Below are 21,408 nucleotides of genomic sequence, written 5' to 3'. Positions count from 1 at the left end.
TTATAAATTCAATTAATTTCCCCAAATTAAGTCTGTTTTGCCTGTAACAGTAACTGGTGAGTGATCTCTCCCTGTCCTTAACTCTGTCTATGAGCCTTTCATTATATTTTCTCAGTTGAGAAGGGTAGCAATAGAGAGACTCTGGTGGGCACCTGGTGTCCAGCCAAGGTCAACCCATCACAGAAAGTTAGCAATTCCAAAACCAAAAATCCATACCATAATATGAAGGCATAATTCCTCCAAAGGCACACGCAGTATTTCTGGAACAGAATATTCCATGAAACTTTCAAACCTGCAATGTCATAAAAACATAGAATCGCATACATTCAATTTAATATTTGAATTTCACATGGTCATTCTTCATAGATATTCTTTTGAAGGGCATGGCAGGAGGAGCAGCACGGGTAAGCTATTCATCCTTTGAATTAAGGCATGTGTCGTAGCTTTGAAAGCAAGAGTTTTAGTCAGAGAGGGAAAGGCAGTAAGACCCCAATTTTCAAACCAGCCTGTAAAATGCATAGCTCTCAAACTGGAAATCCTGTATGAAGCTAAAATGCCCAGTCCATTGGTTGTATCACAATACTTTAACCTTAATTATTTTTCAGCTGAAAGCTGCTTCAGACTTTCAAAGAAGCAGGAAAAACGTTATTCACTGCAGTGACAGAAACTAATTCTGCCCCCATATCTTATCCATAGAGACAGAAACCACTTCAGAAACCCACAGATCAGTCTGATAAAAAATTTGAAGTTCAGGAGGTAAGGTTTGCCCCTACTGGATGTGAGGCAGTAGGTGCTGTCAAAAGTTGATGTTCCACAATTCCCTGGTGCCGTACTTTTCCTTTAATTATAAATATTTTTTTCAAAACACATAATAGAGATACTAAGAATAAAAGAAACCTCTTTTAAAAATGTGAAACAAAAACTATTGTAACACTTTATACATACAATATTCAAATTCTGGTTTTGGTTGGGGGTTTTTTCCAGCTTAATCTTTCCAGTTTGCAGTAACTAAAGTGAATTTCAACAAGAATTCTTGGCTTTACACATAAAAAACCCCAAAAGATATCTATGTGATCTACAAAATCTTGCTAAGTTTACCATACCTCTCTCTTGTGTACATTCGGAAGCAGAACCCATCCCTAACACGTCCAGCTCTTCCTTGTCGCTGCAGAGCACTCGCTTTACTAACAAAGGTCTCTTCCAGGGAACTCATCTGACTGCTTTCGTGATACCTGAAAAATTCAAAATCAAAGAACCTTGAATATAACTTGAAAGTGTAAAGACTAGGAAGTGAAAGTTTTTTTATTATTTCATCTCCCTGGCAATTCAGAATTGTTCCAACACATTGTGTAGAAACTGAGACAGTATAAAAAGGATCGCCTTAATTTTTAAATCAGTACTTAATCACGATTCTCCACATCTATGAACAACTTCTCTTGTTGTTCAAATAATTTGAAAATCCAAACTTGTACCTAAATTGCAAGCTGTTCAATGAGCTCAGCACATTTTTGCATCCAGAACTGTGGTTTAATAAGGATATTACAAAATTCTTGCAGTACTAACCTCCAAATATCTACAGTAATCACAGCATGATTGATGCAAATCAAACTCTCACCTATTTTCCTTTGTTCTCCCAGTATCAATTACAAAGACAACATCTGGTATTGTAATACCCGTCTCTGCTATATTGGTTGCCAAAACAATCTGGAAAAAGTAACATAAAAACTGTTAGACATTCCATAATTCTTCTATTTATGTTATCTTTTAAATTACTATTTCAGAATAAATTTTTCAGGTTAAAGTCTTTTACCCAGAAGTGTTTCCCTAAATAATCTGACAAATAAATAAATGCTACATAACTCAGAAAATGGTCTGGTTTTCCCCAGTTACTGAGGAACTAAAAGTTAAGTAAGAATTTCACATTCACCTTTTGTTTTATAATCCATTAAAATTACTGGCTGGTATCTTCTAAAATTGATCAACATTTAATTAAATAGTTTGGCAGTAAATAAAATACTATTTTCCTAGATAAAAGCTATAGTTACCAGTTAACAACAGTTAAAATACAGGAAAGCAACAACTAAAGATGTTAATAGAAAAATATCAGGTTTAAAAATTTGTTTGATTACTGTCCAAGTTTTTACACCATATTATCTTCTATCCATTACAGACCACCAAATTAGAATTGTTTCTTTTAAGTGACAAAATTCTGGGGAGAACTGGTTGTTGCATAATTCTGTATGATTAGATTTTATAACAATTCAGAATTGCAACCACAGCAAGTTCCTCCTTTTGTTGGTGAACTTTCTAAATACATCATACCTTTCTAATACCAAGAGGAGGTATTGTAAATGCAGCTGCTTGATCTTGAGTTGAAAGAACAGAATGCAAAGCTATTAATCTGTGCCTAGAACAAGAAATTACAGTAATCAATACACACTTATCAAATAAGATACAGTAAAAAAATAAGACCAGCATGATGACCGTAGCTTGGAGAAAGCAACTAGAATGGACAATTAAAGAGTAAAACTTCGTATGATTAGGTATGAAAGTCTGCCTCACTGTATTATTACAATACAAAATAAAAATAACATCATTAGTTCACAGGGCTGTTCTATTCAGTAAAAACACAGGAAAAATACTACTACTGCAAAACTCTAGGTTAATTTACATCAACAGCCTAGCAAAAAAGGGAACTAGGTGTCTATGAACTCAATCTCTTTACATTGTGCTTCCAAGACAAGGACCACTATTGATACTTTGCACAGATCTATAAACACATGCAACTTTCGGATTGAGTAATAAAGGCCTTCAGGGATAAGACAGCCACAGAGATTTGTACTTTCCTTCTCTTCCAGACCTTAACATCTCAGTCCATCTATGAATCTTTGGCATTTGACTGCAAATGTTCTTTTCATGCTGTTGTCTTAACTTTTAGTTACCCACAACATAAATTTCAAAACTATCTGTCATTACAGTCCTAGGCCATTTCTCTTGGTAGATTACTGTCTCTGGAGCTCTTCGCAGGAAGCAGTCACTTCCCAGTAAGCCACAGAAATCTATATCCCAGGTATGGCAGCTTCCACACCCTAAGTGGAAAAGAAGTAGTCAAGTGCTTTGTGATTAGGTTTGTTGAAAAATATAATAAAAAAATAAAGTTACTACTGTACCATTCCTAAGCATCTGTCATTTTTGCTTGTATAACTTTTAGATAATAAAAGGACATTTGTAGCACAAACAGCTCAAAGGTATAACTCCCAGTTTCCTTTTTCAAGAATAGCAAACATTGAGTATATTTGTTGTGTTGTAAGTTAAACTACTAATTCCATAGAAAATATCTGTATTACCTGTCACGCAAGTTAAATCTTCTGTCAGTTGAAATGAGATCATACAGCTGTTGGATATGGGCAAGGCCTGGTAAAAAGATCAGCACAGCACCCTCGATGTTCTTGAACTGGGGACTTCTGTCTGGAAAGTTACAGTACAGGTATATAGTTAAAACAAACATGCATTTGCAAAAAGTTTCACATGACAACAAGAACTAATGCTAGACTCTGCAGTCAATGCTTTTTAGGATGTTTCAGGTAAGAATGAGTTCAAGTACTTCATTATCAGTAGAAAGTACTCAAAAATAAGCCCACAGGACAACCCCAACTACATAAACTTCTTAAGAATTAGATTGTACCTAAGTATGAAAGCAACTCCAAAACAAGTTCAAGGTTGATCTTGTAAGGGTTCATATACAAGATAGCCTGCTGTGTATGACTGCTATACTTCGCATAGTAAGGAGCCAAATCAATACCAGGTCCAGACTGGACTGGGACATATTCCTAAAAGACAAAAGCAGGCAAAGAAGATCATATTCTTAGTGTTTTAGAAGAATGTAAGAGAGCAGAAGACCAATTTGCTATTCACTTAAAACAGACATTGATGTAAGAGACATTTAACTAACTACCCACAAAACCCAATGCAAGTTAGATTAAATCACAGCCACTTACATAACATGCATAGGTATACGCTGTTATATGACATTCCAGATTAAAAAAACAAAGTAAAAATTAAAGTCTGTCCAAAAAGTAAACAGTTTTCAGGTCCATATCTGACATTTGTTCGGTATCACTTCAAACTGAGGTAGGATGTCCACTTTTCTTCCTAAACTCTTCCTTTGGGGTACAAGAAACCAGTTTCCCCTCTCTCCTTTCCCTCACTTGACTGTTCTCTAATGGTTGCAATGAATTAGGTGGCAACTTCTGCAGTGTTTTGGAGCCGGAGAGAGTTACAAGATGAGACATACATTTAAATTTACTGTTTAATTGTTTATAGACATCTTACATACATAGCATAAAGTTTCTATGTTAAGTGCCACTGTTGTATTGGGTTTGTGTGGTCAGGTTTTGGTAGCAGGGGGACTACAAGGGTGGGTTCTGTGAGAAGCTGCCAGAAGCTATGCCCATACTGGGTACAGCCAATGCCAGCTGGCTCCAAGACAGACTCACCTCTGGCCAAGGCCAAGCCAATCACGCATGACAGTAATGCCTCTGTGATAACATATTTAAGAAGGGGGAAAAAAAGTTATTGTGCAGATGAAATTGCGGCCAGAGAAGAGTGGAGTGAGAACACGTGAACAACTCTGCAGACACCAAGGTCAGTGGAGAAGGAGGGGAAGAAGGTGCTCCAGCCACTAGAGCTGAGGTTCCCCTGCAGCCCGTGGTGCAGACCATGGGGAGGCAGCTGTACCCTGCAGCCCATGGAGGTCAACAGGGTGTAGAGATCCACCTGCAGCCCATGGAGGAGACTCAGGCTAGAGCAGGTGGATGCCTGAAGGAAGCTGTGATCCCATGCAAAGTCCATGTTGGAGCAGCTCGTGGCAGGGACCTGCTGACCCATGGAGAGAGAAGCCCATGCTGGAGTAGGTTTTCCTAGTGGGACTGGTAGCCTGTGGGTGACTCACGCTGGAGCAGCCTGTGTCTGAAGGACTGCGCCCATGGAAAAGTGACCCATGTTGCAGCAGTTTGTGAAGAACTATTGCCTGAGGGATGGACTCACATTGGAGAAGTTCACAAAGGACTGTCCCCCATGGGAGGGATCCCATGGTGGAGCAGGGGAGGGACTCCTCTCTCTGAGTAGCCACAGAAACAACCTGTGATGAACTGACCATAACCACCATTTCATATCTCCCTGTGCTGCTGGGGAGAGGGAGGAGACACAACTTGGGAAGGAGGCTGGGGTGGGCAGAAGGTGTTTTTAAGATTTATTTTACTTCTCATTAGCCTGCTCTGATTCTGTTAATAATAAATTTAATTAAGAGCCCCACTTCAAGTCTGTTTTGCCTGTGAAGACATTGGTGACTGATCTCTTCCGGTCCTTATCTCAGCTCATGAACCCTATGTTATATTTGCTCTCCTCTGTTGAGCTGCAGAGCAGAGTGACAGAGCAGCTTTGGTGGGTATGCGGCATCCAGCCAGTGTCAACCCTCTACAATTTTAAATTACTTCATTGTTAATACACTTAAAGAAGCTTGACACTGCATATCCTTCTGTACTGAAGCATCAATAGAAACAAACCACAAAGGTGGAGCAGCACTCATGAGAGTGCTTGGCCTTACAACTAAAGGATGCTGTTGTGATGTACGAGGTTACTACCATTCTAGGGGAGGAAAAAAACCCAAACAATCAGCAGAGCACATGAGAGTGTATTTTTCAACATATGCATCACTGTTTGTTCACACCAAGCTAAATGGTCCTGCAGAAATTTTGATAAAGCAAGTCAGAGCATAGTTTAGATGAACAGCCTAAGCTGCCACAATCAGATAGTATTGATATAGTCTCCCCTTCGAGAATTTTGATCCAGAAGCACATAGAGTTGTCACTGCAGAGTACCTAAGGATTAATCATAATTAAACAAAAAAAGCTTTGTACAACAACCTCATGTAAATCATCTCATTTGGTATGCCAAGTTGGAGCACCTTGGGAGTTTTTCAGCTAAGAAGGATAAGATCCTGACTCTTCTGTTTTTAGGTTTGCTACATAGGAGAATTCTTTCAGAAAAAAAAAAATAAATGCTTTCCCTGCTGCTGCTTATAGATCCAGAGCTGGGAATCTGTACAGCAGAACTCAGTGTCAAATACAGCAAAATCAAGCCAGCTATATAGGAGATAGAGAGACAATCAAAAGGATGCAGCATTTATAAATACTTGGTTTCCACTGTAGGAGTGCCATTGTGTATGTCTTTTACCAACTGAAAAATATTTTATATTATACAATCCAATCACACTTGAGGAACCAAAATGATAAATAATAAAAAAAAGTCAAATTTTCCAAGTCAAAGCTAGAAATGCCTATCTTACCTGATGCTTTGTAGTGCCTCCTCCTTTGACAGTAACATTTATTGCTACTTCCTCCTCCTCCTCCAAGAACTTCTGACAATATTCTGAGTCTTTCTCCAGAACATAGCCAGTTGCTTCAATTACATCTTCAACATGGAAAATCTTTGGTGAAAATTTGCAGAAGAAACAAGGCATATCAAAAACTGATCAGCACTTTTTTCATTTTTTAAAGCTTACATAACAAAGGTGAACAGGGCATGCCTTAATGCTGTAATAGGTCTTGCAAATTTCAACTCATCTTTCTTAAGATTTTTGTAAACCTAAACTTAGAGTTGCTACAAGTTTGCTAATGGACTTTTTCATGCGATCACTAACACAAACTTTACCATGGCCTGTATTGCATGCATAACAAAAATACAGAGTGTAATGACAAAGTTGCATAGGGAGCAGGGTGAATTCTTTAATGTTTTCATTTCTGCCTAGGTTGAATAGATAAAAATCAAAATATCAGCGATGGACAGATTTTAATCAATAAATCCATCAGAAAAAAAAACATTACAACCTTATACTTCAAAGCCCTGAAGTCATCTTACATTTCCATAAAAGAAAAAGGGTTACAAATCCTCAAAAAATGTATTTTAAGACGTGAATTCTTGGTAATAAAAAAGCGATATAGACATATTTCCTACAGATACTACCCAGGCAAGCACTGTACACATGCATACAAACTGTCTTGCATACTGAAGAGAAACATCTACCTACCTCAACTGGGTAACTCCTCCCCGAAATCCTTAAAATGGGACAATGTGAGAAATAGCTGGAAAACTTCTCACTGTCTGCAGTAGCACTCATTAAAATCACATGCAGGTCTGAGCGCTTATGCAAGATCTCTTTCAGAGTAACTAGCAAGAAATCAGACTGGACACTTCTTTCGTGTACCTAGAATTAGAAAAACATATCTATAGCAAGGATTTAGTACATGCAGGGCTCAGAATAACTATAGTTTTTGCGGAATAGTAAAGAATTAATAACCTCATCTACAATAACATGAGATATACTTGAAAGAAGACCATCTTCTTGAAGTTTCCGAAGCAGGACACCTGTTGTACAGTACAGAAGTCTGGTGGCTTCTCCCATTCTTGATTCCATACGAATTTGATATCCACACAGGGAATTCTTAAATAAAATATTAAAAATACCTTAAAATAATATACAAGCTAGCAATATTCAAAATTAAATGAAACTTCATACCTGTCAGATTCAGACACTGTACAAGTTGCTAATTAAGTAGTGTGGTGCACGACTGCCACACTTTCCTACAAGTGATTCCCTTTGTTAAGAAAGGGAAAATACACTAAGTTTATTCAGAGTATCAAAGAGCTGGTAAACTCAGGGTTGTTTTCAGGATTCTTTGCCAGTCTCAAAAATATTTTTGCACAAACAGATCACCACAACAAATACAGGACTTTGGCTTTCTTCAAATAACAAAATAACTTCTGTTGGAAGGGAGCCTCTCTCAAAGCAGAGCCTCACTCAAGGCTAGATTGGATTGCTAGGACCCTTATTCTCCATCCCAGGGAGTTTTCTCCATCCCTAGTGATAGTGGTGCAACAGTCTTTGGGCAATCTACTCAAGTCTTTGATCACTCCCATTATGAAACACCATTGCTCTACATTAGCCTTTAAAGATTTTAGAAATCATATATGGATACCCAGACGTTTGCAAGTGACAACTTGAAAAGAAACAACTAACATAGCAAGAAGTCCTTTTTGAGCGAAAACAACATCCAATTCTTTAGTTGTGTAAGAAATAATGTTTTCACTTTGTACCAACAATCCAGCCCCCTGTATTTGATCAAGACAAGAAAAAGGAATTCAGACACATCTTACTTTTCCTCCTGGTCCTGATTCGCAGCCTAGCTCTTCACAAACCCTGGTTGCCAGACTCACTGCTGAGATTCTTCGGGGCTGTGTGCAAACAATATTGCATTTTTTTGATCCTTCATCTAGCAACAAGTCTTCCAACAAAAAATGGGGCACTTGGGTACTCTTCCCACTGCCTGTTTCACCAGCCACAACAAGTACTCGATGTTTTTTAAGAGTTTCTATGATTGAGTATCTGTGCTTAAACACAGGTAACTCTTGTCTCTCTTTCAGAAGCTTCTCATATTTAGAAGAACTTTGCAGCTTTTTGAACAAAATCCTTGAAGGTTCCAAATTATCTGCATCTGAGGTCTCAAGGGAGAGACTGCTGAAGTCCTCATCAGAAACTAAGTTTTCCCAGGAATCTTCAGGACCCTCAGATACTTTAGGCTGGTCTTCAGACTGTAGCTGCTGTTGTTTTTTGAGTTTGTTTAATAATTTAGCAATAAAGGTATCACGAGGCTTGTTGGTTTCTATCTTGTTTTCTTCTTCCTTTTTCTTTTCAATATCCCTCCATTCTAGCCAGATATCTCGGTAGGTAGGAGGCAGTAACTGATGAACTGACTTCAGGTGCAAAAAGCAGAAAAAAATTACATTATTACATACTTAGTAGTATTGCTAATATTTTATCTGTAAACAAACTTGAATGTCAAAAGATAATGACAAAAAAAAAGTAGGGAGCTACTTCTAAACACAGAAACCATGAAAATAGTAATATAAACATCAACAATGCATTTTTGATTTTCAACTGGCTTGCATTCTTTACAACACTGAAAGAATAGCTTTACTTTCAAAAAAATATCCTTTCTGTATGCTGCAAAGCATACGCATGATTGTACATAAAAACAAATTAACATATAATACAAGCAAAGAATTTAATGGGAAATACATCATTAAACTATTTTTAGAATTTAACTACAGGTTTTATAACAAAAAAGTGCAGAGGCAGATTCCAGGCCAAGAACAGTAATATTGGTCAAAATCTTACTTGTCCTTTGGTTAAATGGTAGAGTGCCAAGGTAGCAGCTAGATGTTGTGCTTGCATACTATCTTCTGTTACGATTGTGGGACACATTGCCATTATATCATCTGATGATCTGACAATCCTGACCCTTAAAGAGAAATTCTTAAAGGCAATTATCTCAATTTTTGCTATCTATATAAACAGTACACCTGTTAATGTTTTTGTATAAAATAAAAGAGTGAAATTCAAATACAGAAACTAAGCAAAATAAACTTCATATTGCTCAATAATATTTTACAAACAGAAATAGCAGGTATAGTTTGATTGAACAGCAGAATATTTTCAGTAAAGATTCCAGTAATGATTTTATGACTTCTTTTTTTCTCTTAACAAATGTCTTCATTTTTTTCAAAGCACGAGTATTTATACACATACCAATAAGGTTAGGTGCTTGGAAGAAGGACTAAATATTTGTTTGTGTGCTTGTATCTATCTAGGATAGATCAAGATGACATTTAATGAACTACTGAGATGTAAACAGTTGTTTAACAGATACACGCTAGTCAGAGTAGCAGCAAAATTTCTCATATTCTTAGGTGGACAATATATTCATAGCTTTTACCTTGAGTAAGAAAACAAGTTCTTTTATTTCATTCCTTCAAGAAATATTACTCATTTGTAATGTTGTATCTACTTTATTTGCACATAATAATATTCTACTTCATAACACTATATTACAGACTTGTTTTCTGAAAGAAATTTAAAAAATTAAAAGGTACTGTGCTGTTTTAACTACAAATTTATGGTAGCTTTAATACAAATTTCTAACTTCCACTTTATGAAAGAATCTCCAAAGGGGTTTTAGTATTCATAAACTTAGAATCTATGATTTAATATACTACTTTGAATGAGAATACCAAAAGTCAGTTGTCTAAATTTATCTCACAGGTTTGCTTCAGACTAACCTTTCGTTCAGGAGTACATAAATAAAAATCTCATCTGAGCTTTACAGGGATCATTCACTAGAATCTTATTTTTTTTAACTGTACCTAGTCTAACTGTCACTTTTGCTATCCAGAGTGAAATACCTCCCTGATGGACTAAAAAAGAGTTTATATATATAATACTAATATAAATCTGGATCAACAAGACAGAATTGGTCAGATTTTCTATTTTTAAATGAACCAAAATGAAGTTATAAAGGTTACAGAAAATACATACCTACATTTCCAGTATTTTCCAACTGGAATCTTTTCAAAAGAAGGATTTGGACTCTTGGGAAAATTTTTCCTGCACCAGTCAATCAAAAATTGTTTTGGAGATTTACCAGTCCAACTTCGAGCACTATAATCAAAGTTTCTTATATCTAGTGGTTCTTTCTTTTTCACTACAAGAGCAGAATGACACATTTTAAGTCTCCTAAAGTTTATTTTACAATCCTTTGAAGTCAACAACATTTTTACCTTTTATTCAAATGTATTTTACTAGACAGCAATATTTTCTGAAACATTTTGCAGAAATACTGGTATTGATAACGCATGACAGAAATGCCTGCATTTCCCATAGAAGCATCTAGCAGAAAATTAGTTACAGTATTTTATCATCTTTGGTCACCCAATAATTTTAGAACTTTCGTTAAAGTCTGGTTATTAGAAAATAATCTAACAGTTTGAAGATTTACCATGAAAATAGTTCAAAAAGATGAGACAGTGACACTAGAAACAGTAATTAGCACTACAATTGAAAAAAGAAATAATCTAAATTTTAGACAGGACAGGATGGCAAAAATAACTTTCAATGTAATCTACTAAAACAAATACAGATCCTTTAAAGTCAGCTTGGTCAGTGAGATAGACTGATCGTTTGCAGATGAGACCAATCTGGGCAGGAGTGTTGATCTGCTGGAGGGCAGGAAGGCTCTGCAGAGGGATCTGGACAGACTGGATAAATGGGCTGAGGCCAATGGTACGAGGCTGAAAAGTGCCAAGTCCTGCCCTTGTGCCAGGGCAACCCCAGGCAGGGGAAGAGTGGCTGGAAAGCTGCCCAGTGGAAAAGGACCAGGGATGAAGGTCAACAGCAGCTGAACATGAGCCAGCAGTGTGCCCAGGGGGCCAAGAAGGCCAATGGCATCCTGGCCTGGATCAGCAATAGTGTGGCCAGCAGGACCAGTGACTGGCCAACAGGACAGTGACTGTCCCCCTGTACTGGGCACTGCTGACGGTGCACCTTGAATTCCATGTTCAGTTTTAGGCCCCTTACTACAAGAAAGACATTTTGGTGCTGCAGCATGTCCAGAGAAAGGCAATAGAGCTTGTGAAGGCTCTGGAGCACAGGTCCTGTGAGGAGCTGCTGAGGGAGCTGAGGGTGTTTAGCCTGGAGAAGAGGAAGCTCAGGGGAGACCTTATCACTCTCTACAACTATCTGAAAGCAGATTGTAGCCAGGTGGGGGTCAGTCATTCCTCATTAGGAGGAATTTCTTCATGGAAAGGGTGTCAAGCATTGGAACAGGCTGCCCAGGGAGGTGGTGGGGTCACCATCCCTGGAGGTGTTTAAGAAAAGACTGGACAGGGCACATAGTGACATTGTTTAGTTGACAAGGTGGTGACTGGCCAAATTTTGGACTTGATCTCAGATGTCCTTTACAACTTAAACAACTCTGAGCCCTTCTGTGGTAGTCCGCCTTCCTTTCTCATGATCAGAGCTTGCTGACTCTGCAGTGCAAAGCAACACAACCTAGAATAATAAGAACTAATTCTGAAAACTTGTGGTACACTTCAAGCTTGTACTACTGAACCTCTTTCAACACACCTTTGTCTTCCTTTGCAGCACCATCAGGTTTTTCAAGCAAGCTCAAATTGAAAGTGGTTTCTTGAGGCTGAGGTGAGGGAGTTTTTTTCTTTTCGCTTTTCTGTTTGTTTGAAATCTTTAGAGCTGGATTAAATACTGGATGTTCTTCAAGTACTCCCATTTCTGCCAGAAAGAAGATACAACTTACAACCACCAACTGCTTAAAGCACTCAATTATATTAATTCGTACTGAGTACCCAAAACCAGAAATAGTAAAATGTTACTGACATTTTAGAATTTGATCCACATGGAAAGTACAGATTCAGAAAGGCCCTCATTTCACACACTGACATAAAAGAGGATTAAATAATCTTCAATTCAATCTGACTCCAAGAATTATTTGCCTAACAAACACGCAGGCCAGAAAATAAAACACAGGTAACTTGCACAGCTCTACCTTGCTGAATTCTTCTTATTTTCTCCTGTGCCGCCTTCTGGCCTTGCTTGTCTTTGTCTTGCTTGGAGAGGCTTCCTTGTTCTTTTGCTTCTGAAAGCTTGGCAGACAGATGTATGTACCTCTCATTCTATTTCAAGAGAATTATTACTTACAAGCTGAATATTTTAACAAACTTTATAATAAAAAAACGAAGATTTTTTTTGTCACTTATACCAAGCTCATACAATAGAGAAACAATTAGTTCTTATATAACTGCCAAAACCTCTCAGAATTTGAGTCGCTTTCCCAATCAAACTAAGATATATTTTAAGAATTTTGCCTTTCCAGATAAATACATTCAACATTTTGAACCCAGTACAAAAAACAGAGGAAAGGAAAAACAAGTTAGAAAAGGAGAATTTTCAACCCAGTAGCCCGCAACTGTGAAAACAGATCATGTAAAAAAGTATTCAATCTCCAACTTATAACAAATCCCCCACATACAGATGTACCAGACATTTTTGAAAGACTTTGTGAAGCATTATTCTATTCTTACTGGGTCAAACTGTTCCTCAGCTGTCTCTTTCAAAGACTCATTCTTCTCGTCATCACTCTGTTGCTCAGCGTATCGCAAAATCCATTCCTTCATACTCACTTCTTTCTCTTTCCTCACATTCATCTTATAAGAAGAGCAATATAAGTCAAAAGAAATTATAAAAGGAAGTGAAAACATCAATGCTCTTTTCTGCCAGGAACTAATGTTTAAGATTTTATATACAAAGATACGCAACAAAAAATCGTGGGGCAAACTTCTCCAACTGGGGTGAATATTTCACTATAAACATAAATAGATCTTAACACCAGAATGATTGTAATTGCTGTAAAGAATGAAATCTTGCACGAAATCTTTTTGATTTCTGGATTTAAGATTCAATGACTACAGCAATCAAAACACTGCGAGTACACAGGAAAACTTAAACCCACAAATTATGTAAAGAGTGCCACCTGTAAATAAACAGAATAAACCCATTCTAGGATACAATTAGGCTTAAGAATCATAGAATGGCTTGGGTTGGAAGTGACGTTAAAAGATCATCTAGTTTCAACCCCAGCTCATGTTGATACCGAGACTTGCCCTGACCCAGGTGCAGCACCTTGCACTAGGTCTTGTTTAAACCTCAGGAGATTCCCTGTGCTCTACCACAGAAGTGACCTATGAAGAGCCTTCTAGACTCCACATGAAAAATACAATACCTTCAAATGACCATTCCACTAAAGTTAAAATAATGTGGGTGATAATTATTAATCATGCATTATTTCATATGCTTTATCAGTGTTGGAAGCCAATGCAACTCCTGTATTTTAGAAAACTTTGTTCTCTCTTCCCCCAGTAAATGCAGGTGAAGTCTTCAGTTTACCTTAGTTTCAGGGCCACTTGCCTTCTTTTTGTTATCTACTAAGTGAGGTGGAGGTTCATGCTGTGACACGGGAGAACGAAATTTTGCTCTTGGCTTCTGCTGCTGCTCCTCAAACTGCTGGCTAAAACCTTCAGGCAAAGCATCTTCAAAATAAAAAACCCATGTCACAGAAAATGCCAATAATTACAGAAAATCTTTTAAAGTGTGTTGGGAACCAACTAGAAGAACACAAAACCAAACTAGCACCCCTGAAATAAAATTAGATTTTAGCATTTATACAAGCTAGTATTTGCTTGTTGGACTTTCACAGAACTCCGAGAGTAGGAACAAATCCATACCACTTTAAACGCTAAAATATCCGACAACCAGAAAGCTGGGAATCTAGGAGAAGAACGCTGTGGTGACTACCAATCTTAGTGAAACGATATATTTATATAATTACTACTATGAAGCATTCCTATGGCAGAGCAAGTCCTATTTCTCTTCTGTTAAAAACTATTCTCTGTCACCATACTCACCATCAGGAAGATTTAAACAAAGCCAATCAAGGGCAGAGTGAAGATCACCACCATACAAAAGTGTATTTTTCATCGCTTCTTCAATGTGTTCAGTCTTAAAAGAGAATCTTTGTAAAGCCATGTATACATCCTATAAACAGAAAAAGCCAGAAAGCATCAGGATTTCATCTATCAGTGTAATACAGGTTTATAAACTCCTATTTCCCACATAGCGGAAAGCTGGCTTTAAATAAAGGTAAACAACATGGCACTCTTTGTATCATAAGGCTAAGCAGAAAATTCTGGTTTGCACATAAAATTTATAATGTTTTCTTTGTAAACAAGCATGCATAGGTATAAATAAATCTACATTCCAGCCTCTGTAGAGAATGTAATTTTTCAGTTAAAAAAAGATACACCTACAATTTTCCAGCTAAATGGAATGAAAAATATAGGAAACATGAAACATTCAGATTAAGTACTATTCCTCTATCTTTTCTGAAGACTCTTGATTTTAGTTCCTGAATCCATAAAGATGTGCTTTTCCTAATAAGCATACTTCTTGATTCCATTGACTAATCAATAATATAACCACTGAAAAGCATGCTGTAATGGTTTATACTGCACACAAAAGTGTAGTACAATACATGATAAAAATGACAAAAACTAAACCCTTTATTCTAAATAAGCAATGGTTGGAAAACAAAACTTTGAACTCTACCTGTAGCTTCTTTGCAGTAAGTCTTTTGGAAATTATTCCTTTGTCATCATTTTGAGTTTTATGGTCATTGATGACATCAATAATCCTTTTCTCCAAGTTACCATTTATTGTTACCTGCACACAGAGAAAATTAGTCGACACAAACAAACATTACAAGTTTTTAAGATATATCAATGCTATTCATGGCTAGGGATGTAAGAATGCAGAAATCTCTCTGCCATTCAAATTCACACTTCTCCAGCTTTCCATAAGCGCTCTAAACATTTCTTCTGAAAGGAACACTTCTTTACTTTTGCAACTTATGTGCTTTTACTTGAAATAGAAGAGTTCATTCCTTATTACAAACAAGGGCCATTTACATCTTCAAGGAAATACTCTAAGGAAATTAAAAAAAAATTCTACTAGAAAACAAGGACTTTCTCCTCTGCTTACAAAAGCTGGTATAAAATAATGCAAACATCAAGATACAATCTGTGACACTCTCCCTCCTACATAACTTTAAAAATAATTTTAGCATATAATTCTAATATTTTTAACTCTTCTAAAGTATGAACCAAGCTTTAGTTGCTCCTAAGGTTGTTCTATAAAATCTATATTCTTTCTTTGACAGGAAGAAGAATCCACATGCACAGAAGAGCCCAAACATAATTCTTAATGGCCTTGCATGCAAAATACACTTAAAAAATAGACATTCTCCTATGACATTAATTTACCCCTATTTCTTAAAGCACACTCAAAAACTGAAATATAATCAGTCAATATCTAATATGTGAATGTAGTTTACCTGCACACATAAAACTGAAGAAGAGCTGAAGAAATACTTACTCAGCTAAAGCAGTACAATGCAAATCAAAGTTATTTTATGTAAAGAAGACATTTACCTTAAGAACGGATTTATCTAGATTCGCAGCAGCCCCGGAATCTGTTGTTGAACTAAAACTATAAGTTTTCGGACCTGCAAATTGCAAATAACGATCAATTACATAAGCAGAAACTCTGGGAGAAGTGCTACCCAAACACCTGCTGTACAGGAACTCCTGATAATCTAATAACAAGACTTTTTGTAAATAACTCAACACACTGATGCCAACAAAGTGCATCTACTCAGGGACACCCCTGGAAGCAGAATCACAAACTAGTTATGGTAGGAGAAGACTTCCGGAGAACATCTAGTCCAACTCCCCTGCACATGCAGGGTCACCTAGAGCCGGTGACACAGGAACCCGTCCAGGTGGGTTTGGAATGCTTCCAGACAGGGAAACTCCACAACCTCTCTGAGCAGCCTGTTCAGTGCTCTGTCACCCTAAATGCAAAAAAGTTCTGAAACTTTTTGTTTTAGTTTATGGCCTGTTTTAGTTTATGGCTCCTTGTCCTGTCACTAGGCACCACCGAAAAGAGTCCAGCACCATCCTCTTGACATCTGCCTTTGAGATATATTTATGTGTATTAATGAGATACCCTCTCAGCCTTCTCTTCTTTAAACAGGCCTGGCTCCAGCAGTCTCTCCTCTTACGAGAGACGCTCCAGACCTCTCATCATCTTTGTGGCTTTCGCTGGACCCTCTCCAGTAGCTCCTTTTCTGTCCTGAGGAGCACAAACCGGGCACAGCGCTCCAGACACGCCCTCACCGGCGCCGAGCAAAGCGGCAGGATCACCTCTCTCGACCTTTCAGACGGGTAGGGCGGACTGACGCCAGGACCAACCAGCCTCGGGGTGGAGTGACTCCAGCTGCCTCTCCCGACGCCGGCAAACACCAGTCCTTCTGCTGGGCCTCTCCCTCTTCCCAGTCTGCGGGCAGCTGCAGCCGCACCCTCAGGCGCTCCCCCTCCAGCCAAGGCACCCTCACCCGCGCACGCCCCCCACAGCACGGGCGCTCCGCGGTGCGCGGTACCTTGTTTGACACGCAGTTCCTTGGCGGCGGGCGCGGGGCGGAGCGGGGCGGCCCTGCCAGGGGGCTCTGCGGGCGCGGCGCCCTCGCGCTGCGGGGGCTGCGCGGCGGCGGCAGCGACGCGCGCCCGGGCGGTGGCGGCGGCGGCCGCATGAGCTGCGCTACCCGCGCGCTGCTTCTTGTTGCGGCCGCCCATAGCGCGCGCCAGCCCCGCGCCCTGCGCGCCTGCGCACATCCGGGCACCGCGCGCGGCACCGCCAACGCCACCTCCCATTGGTCAGTATCACTTCCCACCCACAGCGCACGCGCTCGGGCCGCGCAGCCTCCTCTTCCTCCTCCCTCGGCCTTCCGGGGGCGCAGCGTCCAGGAGGACCCGGAGCGGGCCCGAGACTGGGAGCGGGCCCGAGACTGGGAGCGGGCCGTGCGTGCGGCTCCTGGCGCCCAGGACCGGCGGGCAGCTCTGTCTGTCCCTCCCCTCTCGGGGTGCAGCGCCGGAAAGGCCCCCCCCGCGCGGGGCACTGTGGGAGCGCGGCGGGTGGCAAGCATGGCGGAGGCGTTCGGGGACGAGCTCTTCAGTGTGTTCGAGGGGGACGCGGCCGCCGCCGCCTCTGGGACCAAGAAGGGCAAAGCGGGCGCCGTCGAGGCCGCCAGGAGAGCAGGGTGAGGGCGCAGAGAGGGGCCGCGGGTGCTCTGTCGGTGGCGGCTCGGGTCGTAGCACAGGGCCTGGCTTGTGCCGGCCGGTGTGAGCTGCTGAACCCCCCCGGCACCGGGAGTCGGTGCAGCCTGAAGGAACCCAACGTCTATAAGTGTCTGAAGGGCGGGTGCCAAGAGGATAGAGCCAGGCTCTTCTTGGTGGTACCGAGCAATAGGAAAAGAGGCAGGGGGCAGAAACTGATGCACAGGAATTTTCATCTGAACATGAGGGAGAACTACTTTATTGTGTGGGTGACCAAGCACTGGAACAGGTTGCCTAGAGAATTGATGGAGCCTCCCTCACAGGAGATATTCCAAAACTGTCTGGATGCAGTCCTGTGCCATGTGCTCTGGGATGACCCTGCTTGATCAGGGAGGTTGGACCACTGTGGTGCCTTCTAACCTGACCCGTTCTGTAATTCTGTGACCTGCTTTCCCAAAATTTCTGGCCCTAAAGCTGTAGTCAGCCCTGGTTCAGTGAAAATTGGGAAGTATTGGGACCTGCTAGGCAGCTTATCTGGAAAGTGGCCTGAAATCCCACAGTTCTTTTTGTGAATGGAATTCCCCCTGGATTGTTCCCTGAAAGCAATGTGATCGCAGTCACCGTTGGGACAGCTGTTTTCTTTCATGAAAATAAATAAGTTAAAGATGCAAAGTTTAAATTTTTTGTCTGTTTATGTTGCAGAAAAGGATTGGAAGAAAAACCTTCAGTACCAGCAACAGGGAAGCCGAAAAGGGATGTTGAGGTTGATAGTACAGAAGCTGTCTTTTTGGGAAAGAAGCCAAAATTGGAAGATGTATCAGAAGATGTTAAGTAAGTGCCCAGCTTAATGTGTAAAGTAGTTCCAGCAAGCCATACTGGTTAGCCATTGCTAAACGTGAACAGTCACTATAAAGTAGTTTTGCACTGTTTTTGAATAAAGATGAATTTTTGTATGAAGATTTGCATTTCCAGTGTCTGTTTTAAGTGAGTCTGCTAGTGCAGTCTCAGCAGTGATGAGCACTGGATGTGTTTAAAATAAAGGTGCAAGCGTTCATGTATTTAGTCATGTATTTAGTATTTATCACATATGTAAGTACAAAGTGTTATATGTTTGTGGGTACTCATATGAATTGAGAGTTCTTGGTCAAAGCCATTGTGTTGATTCCACACACAGCAAGAGATGAGCAGCCAAGTACATGGGAGGAGGCAGGCTTGGTTTGCTGTGTACCATGCCATTGAAAAACATAGTTGGCTTGGGATACTCTGGGGTAATTAGAGTAATTTGGCCAGAGAGACAGAAACAAGACTTTTGAGGCATGTAAGGTGATAACTTCAGTAAATGTTTGGAATCTTGATTAAAATTTGAGCATAAATGGTGGGTGTTTGACATGGATAGAGGGGTGTACTTGTACATGTCAGCAGCTAGGGAGATGAGGCAGCTGAAGGGAAACCAGAATGCTGTTTTTGTGCTGTAGGATCTGCATTATCTATCCCTTTTTTCTTTCTAGAACTTCATGACTGCTATTATGAGGTGTTTTGAAAATAGGTGGAAGGGGCAGTGCAGGCACTTTTTCATCTTATTGTATCTTAAGAGGTTCTTGGAAACTCAGAAGCTTATGTTGATTCAGAAAATTAGGAGGGTTCATGGGAAAAAAACTCATCCAGACCTGCCAAATGCGGGTGTGCACTTCCTGTTCAAGGTGCAGAAAACTGTACTACAGAAATATAACGTGTTTGCTGTGCTCTTATGCTCTTTTCTGGGTGATGTGTTACTGACTTCTGTCAGGCAGAATTCTGGTCTGGATTATCAATTGGTCTTGCATATTAATTTTTCCTAAGTTGAAAGTAAGATTTTCTGAGAGAAGGTCATGAGAAGACTTCTTAGAGCACTGTAAACAAAGGGTATAGAAGCAAGAGAAAACCAGAGGCAGCATTTTAAGTCAATTTCTGAGTGGTATCAGCAGAATGTGTATTCGCCCACAGTAGCTTATAAAATCATCAGGAATAAACAGTTTCATGCAGTGAGACTGTATTCCTTCCTTGTGGCCATGAAAGAAGGAACTGGTAAAGAAACTGGGCCTTGTCTTCAGGCAGCTGCTTGGGTTGATCCAGGCTGCTGTTATTCTGTGTCATGACTAGCAGCAGGAATACAGGTCTTGAATTTTGCTTTGTTGTATATTAGAAAAAGTCCCCATTTAATCATAAAACTTTATGCAAACAAATGAGATCCAAGTGCTGTTTTGTGGTGAAAGATTTAAAGCAGCAGCTAAAGTAGACTTATGTAGCAGCAAAATCTTAACTTACAGGTATTAGTCTTAGTAGTAATCTCTGCCGACTGTCCACGTCAAGATTGTGCATATTTTCTTCGTGTCACAATTAAAGTAGAGGTGAAATTCAACATGGTAGTGTTTATAAAGACAGAAGAATTTTTGGATGCTTTTCAGTGATCCTAACTCATGTGTTTTTAGTCTGGCAGACCTGATGCCTCAAGTAAAGGTACAAGCTGTGGAAACTGTTGAAGGTTGCACGCATGAGGTAAGTGCAGTGAAAATGCATATGGAAAATATAGGCTTGTTTCATATAATTGTATTTATTACTGCTGGGTTAGTAGTATTGTTTGTTTCACTTTTAATTATTGTATCATAGAATTGCAAATCATTTAGATTGAAAAAGACCTTTAACATCATCCTTAAGACCTTTGAGTGCATTAGCCCAGCACTGCCAGTTCCATCACTAAAGCAGGTTCGCTAGAGTCATATCTCCATGTCTTTAAATACTCCCAGGTTTGGTGACTCAGCCACTTCCTTGGGCAGCCTGTTGCAATGCTTGACAACCCTTCCTGTGGAGAAATTTCTTCTGATATCCTGTGTATGTCCAGTTTTCCCTAGCACAGCTTGAGGCCATTTTGTATTGTCCTGTCACTTGTTACCTCTGAGGAGAAACCAGCCGAAACCTGACGGCGCGGTGCCTGTAGCCCTGCCTGGAGATGTGACCCAAGGGCAGGACCCAGCACTGGGCCTTGTTGAACCTCATACTATTGCCTCAGCCCATTGATCCAGCCAGTCCACATCCCTCTGCAGAATCCTCCTATACTTCAGCAGATATATTATTTTATATTAAATTTATGCTTGTAAAGAGTTTGAAGTCTGTGTCTGACATGGAGCATTCAGAAAATGCACTTGAAAAATTAGTAGGATATCTTACCAGAAGTTTGAATCAAACTTGTAATGTAATTGAGTGATTGTGAAAGACTTGATCATAATGTACATAGGTTTCCATATTTGAAAGCTACCAAGAACATTCTGAGCGCTGTTGTTGAGGAGGAAAACCTACTAATTGTTAAAATAGGACTGTGTTCATATTGTGATCTATGTGTGCAGCAGTGAATTCTCTATTATGCCATATTCTGCTATTCTTGTTAAAGAATGAAAGGTTTTCTTGTAAAGCTGATTACTGTTGAAAATTGCATACTGGCAAAAAGAAAAAAAGACTTTTCTTTTGTGAAAACAAAATTTTGGAAATTATCCATTTTCAAATTGTATTGATAAACATAATTACACATCTAAATGCGAAAAATAGGAAATATTAATGCCCAGGTGTCTGTACAATTATTGTTATCTTGAGTTGTCTCATAGAGGTTTACCTTGAGTTAGTAACTGAACAGAGCTTAAGTATTTAGAATGAATAAATGTGGGATATTGGCTGGGAACAGGAACATTACCTGTTTAAATAACAGTGTTGTATGGAAAAGGAATATAATCAGTGTGAGCTGAA

General features: G+C 39.6%; 2 protein-coding genes across 4 annotated transcripts in view; one reads left to right on the top strand and one right to left on the bottom strand.

The window, feature by feature from the left end:
* The window catches only part of DHX29 (DExH-box helicase 29), a 30,143-nt gene extending 12,959 nt beyond the window's left edge, over nucleotides 1-17,184 (bottom strand). Inside the window, exons 1-20 of one of the 3 annotated variants that reach the window (XM_051804675.1) lie at nucleotides 16,962-17,184; nucleotides 15,952-16,025; nucleotides 15,071-15,184; nucleotides 14,371-14,500; nucleotides 13,853-13,995; nucleotides 12,991-13,113; nucleotides 12,456-12,582; nucleotides 12,020-12,181; nucleotides 10,433-10,598; nucleotides 9,236-9,359; nucleotides 8,215-8,811; nucleotides 7,358-7,501; nucleotides 7,088-7,264; nucleotides 6,347-6,487; nucleotides 3,686-3,830; nucleotides 3,348-3,468; nucleotides 2,323-2,407; nucleotides 1,616-1,704; nucleotides 1,104-1,232; nucleotides 217-292 (exon numbers count right to left, since the gene is read on the bottom strand). In XM_051804675.1, coding sequence (XP_051660635.1) covers nucleotides 217-292; nucleotides 1,104-1,232; nucleotides 1,616-1,704; nucleotides 2,323-2,407; nucleotides 3,348-3,468; nucleotides 3,686-3,830; nucleotides 6,347-6,487; nucleotides 7,088-7,264; nucleotides 7,358-7,501; nucleotides 8,215-8,811; nucleotides 9,236-9,359; nucleotides 10,433-10,598; nucleotides 12,020-12,181; nucleotides 12,456-12,582; nucleotides 12,991-13,113; nucleotides 13,853-13,995; nucleotides 14,371-14,500; nucleotides 15,071-15,184; nucleotides 15,952-16,025; nucleotides 16,962-17,154 — 3,060 coding nt within the window. In that variant the 5' untranslated portion in view covers nucleotides 17,155-17,184. Of the gene's footprint in view, nucleotides 1-216; nucleotides 293-1,103; nucleotides 1,233-1,615; nucleotides 1,705-2,322; nucleotides 2,408-3,347; nucleotides 3,469-3,685; nucleotides 3,831-6,346; nucleotides 6,488-7,087; nucleotides 7,265-7,357; nucleotides 7,502-8,214; nucleotides 8,812-9,235; nucleotides 9,360-10,432; nucleotides 10,599-12,019; nucleotides 12,182-12,455; nucleotides 12,583-12,990; nucleotides 13,117-13,852; nucleotides 13,996-14,370; nucleotides 14,501-15,070; nucleotides 15,185-15,951; nucleotides 16,026-16,961 lie in introns of those variants that run through there. The other 2 variants (XM_051804672.1, XM_051804673.1) reach the window with 2 other exon arrangements.
* Nucleotides 17,185-17,267: 83 nt separating this feature from the next.
* The window catches only part of MTREX (Mtr4 exosome RNA helicase), a 46,581-nt gene continuing 42,440 nt past the window's right edge, over nucleotides 17,268-21,408 (top strand). Inside the window, exons 1-3 of the mRNA XM_051804676.1 lie at nucleotides 17,268-17,618; nucleotides 18,337-18,465; nucleotides 20,103-20,169. Of these exons, the coding sequence (XP_051660636.1) occupies nucleotides 17,503-17,618; nucleotides 18,337-18,465; nucleotides 20,103-20,169 (312 nt within the window). The 5' untranslated portion in view covers nucleotides 17,268-17,502. The remainder of the gene's footprint in view (nucleotides 17,619-18,336; nucleotides 18,466-20,102; nucleotides 20,170-21,408) is intronic.

This window comes from Manacus candei, unplaced genomic scaffold (assembly GCF_025592945.1).
Source record: "Manacus candei isolate 608988 ecotype Guabito, Panama unplaced genomic scaffold, ASM2559294v1 h1tg000061l, whole genome shotgun sequence".
Classification (NCBI taxonomy): Eukaryota; Metazoa; Chordata; class Aves; order Passeriformes; family Pipridae; genus Manacus; species Manacus candei.
This window is presented reverse-complemented; position numbering and strand designations above follow the sequence as displayed.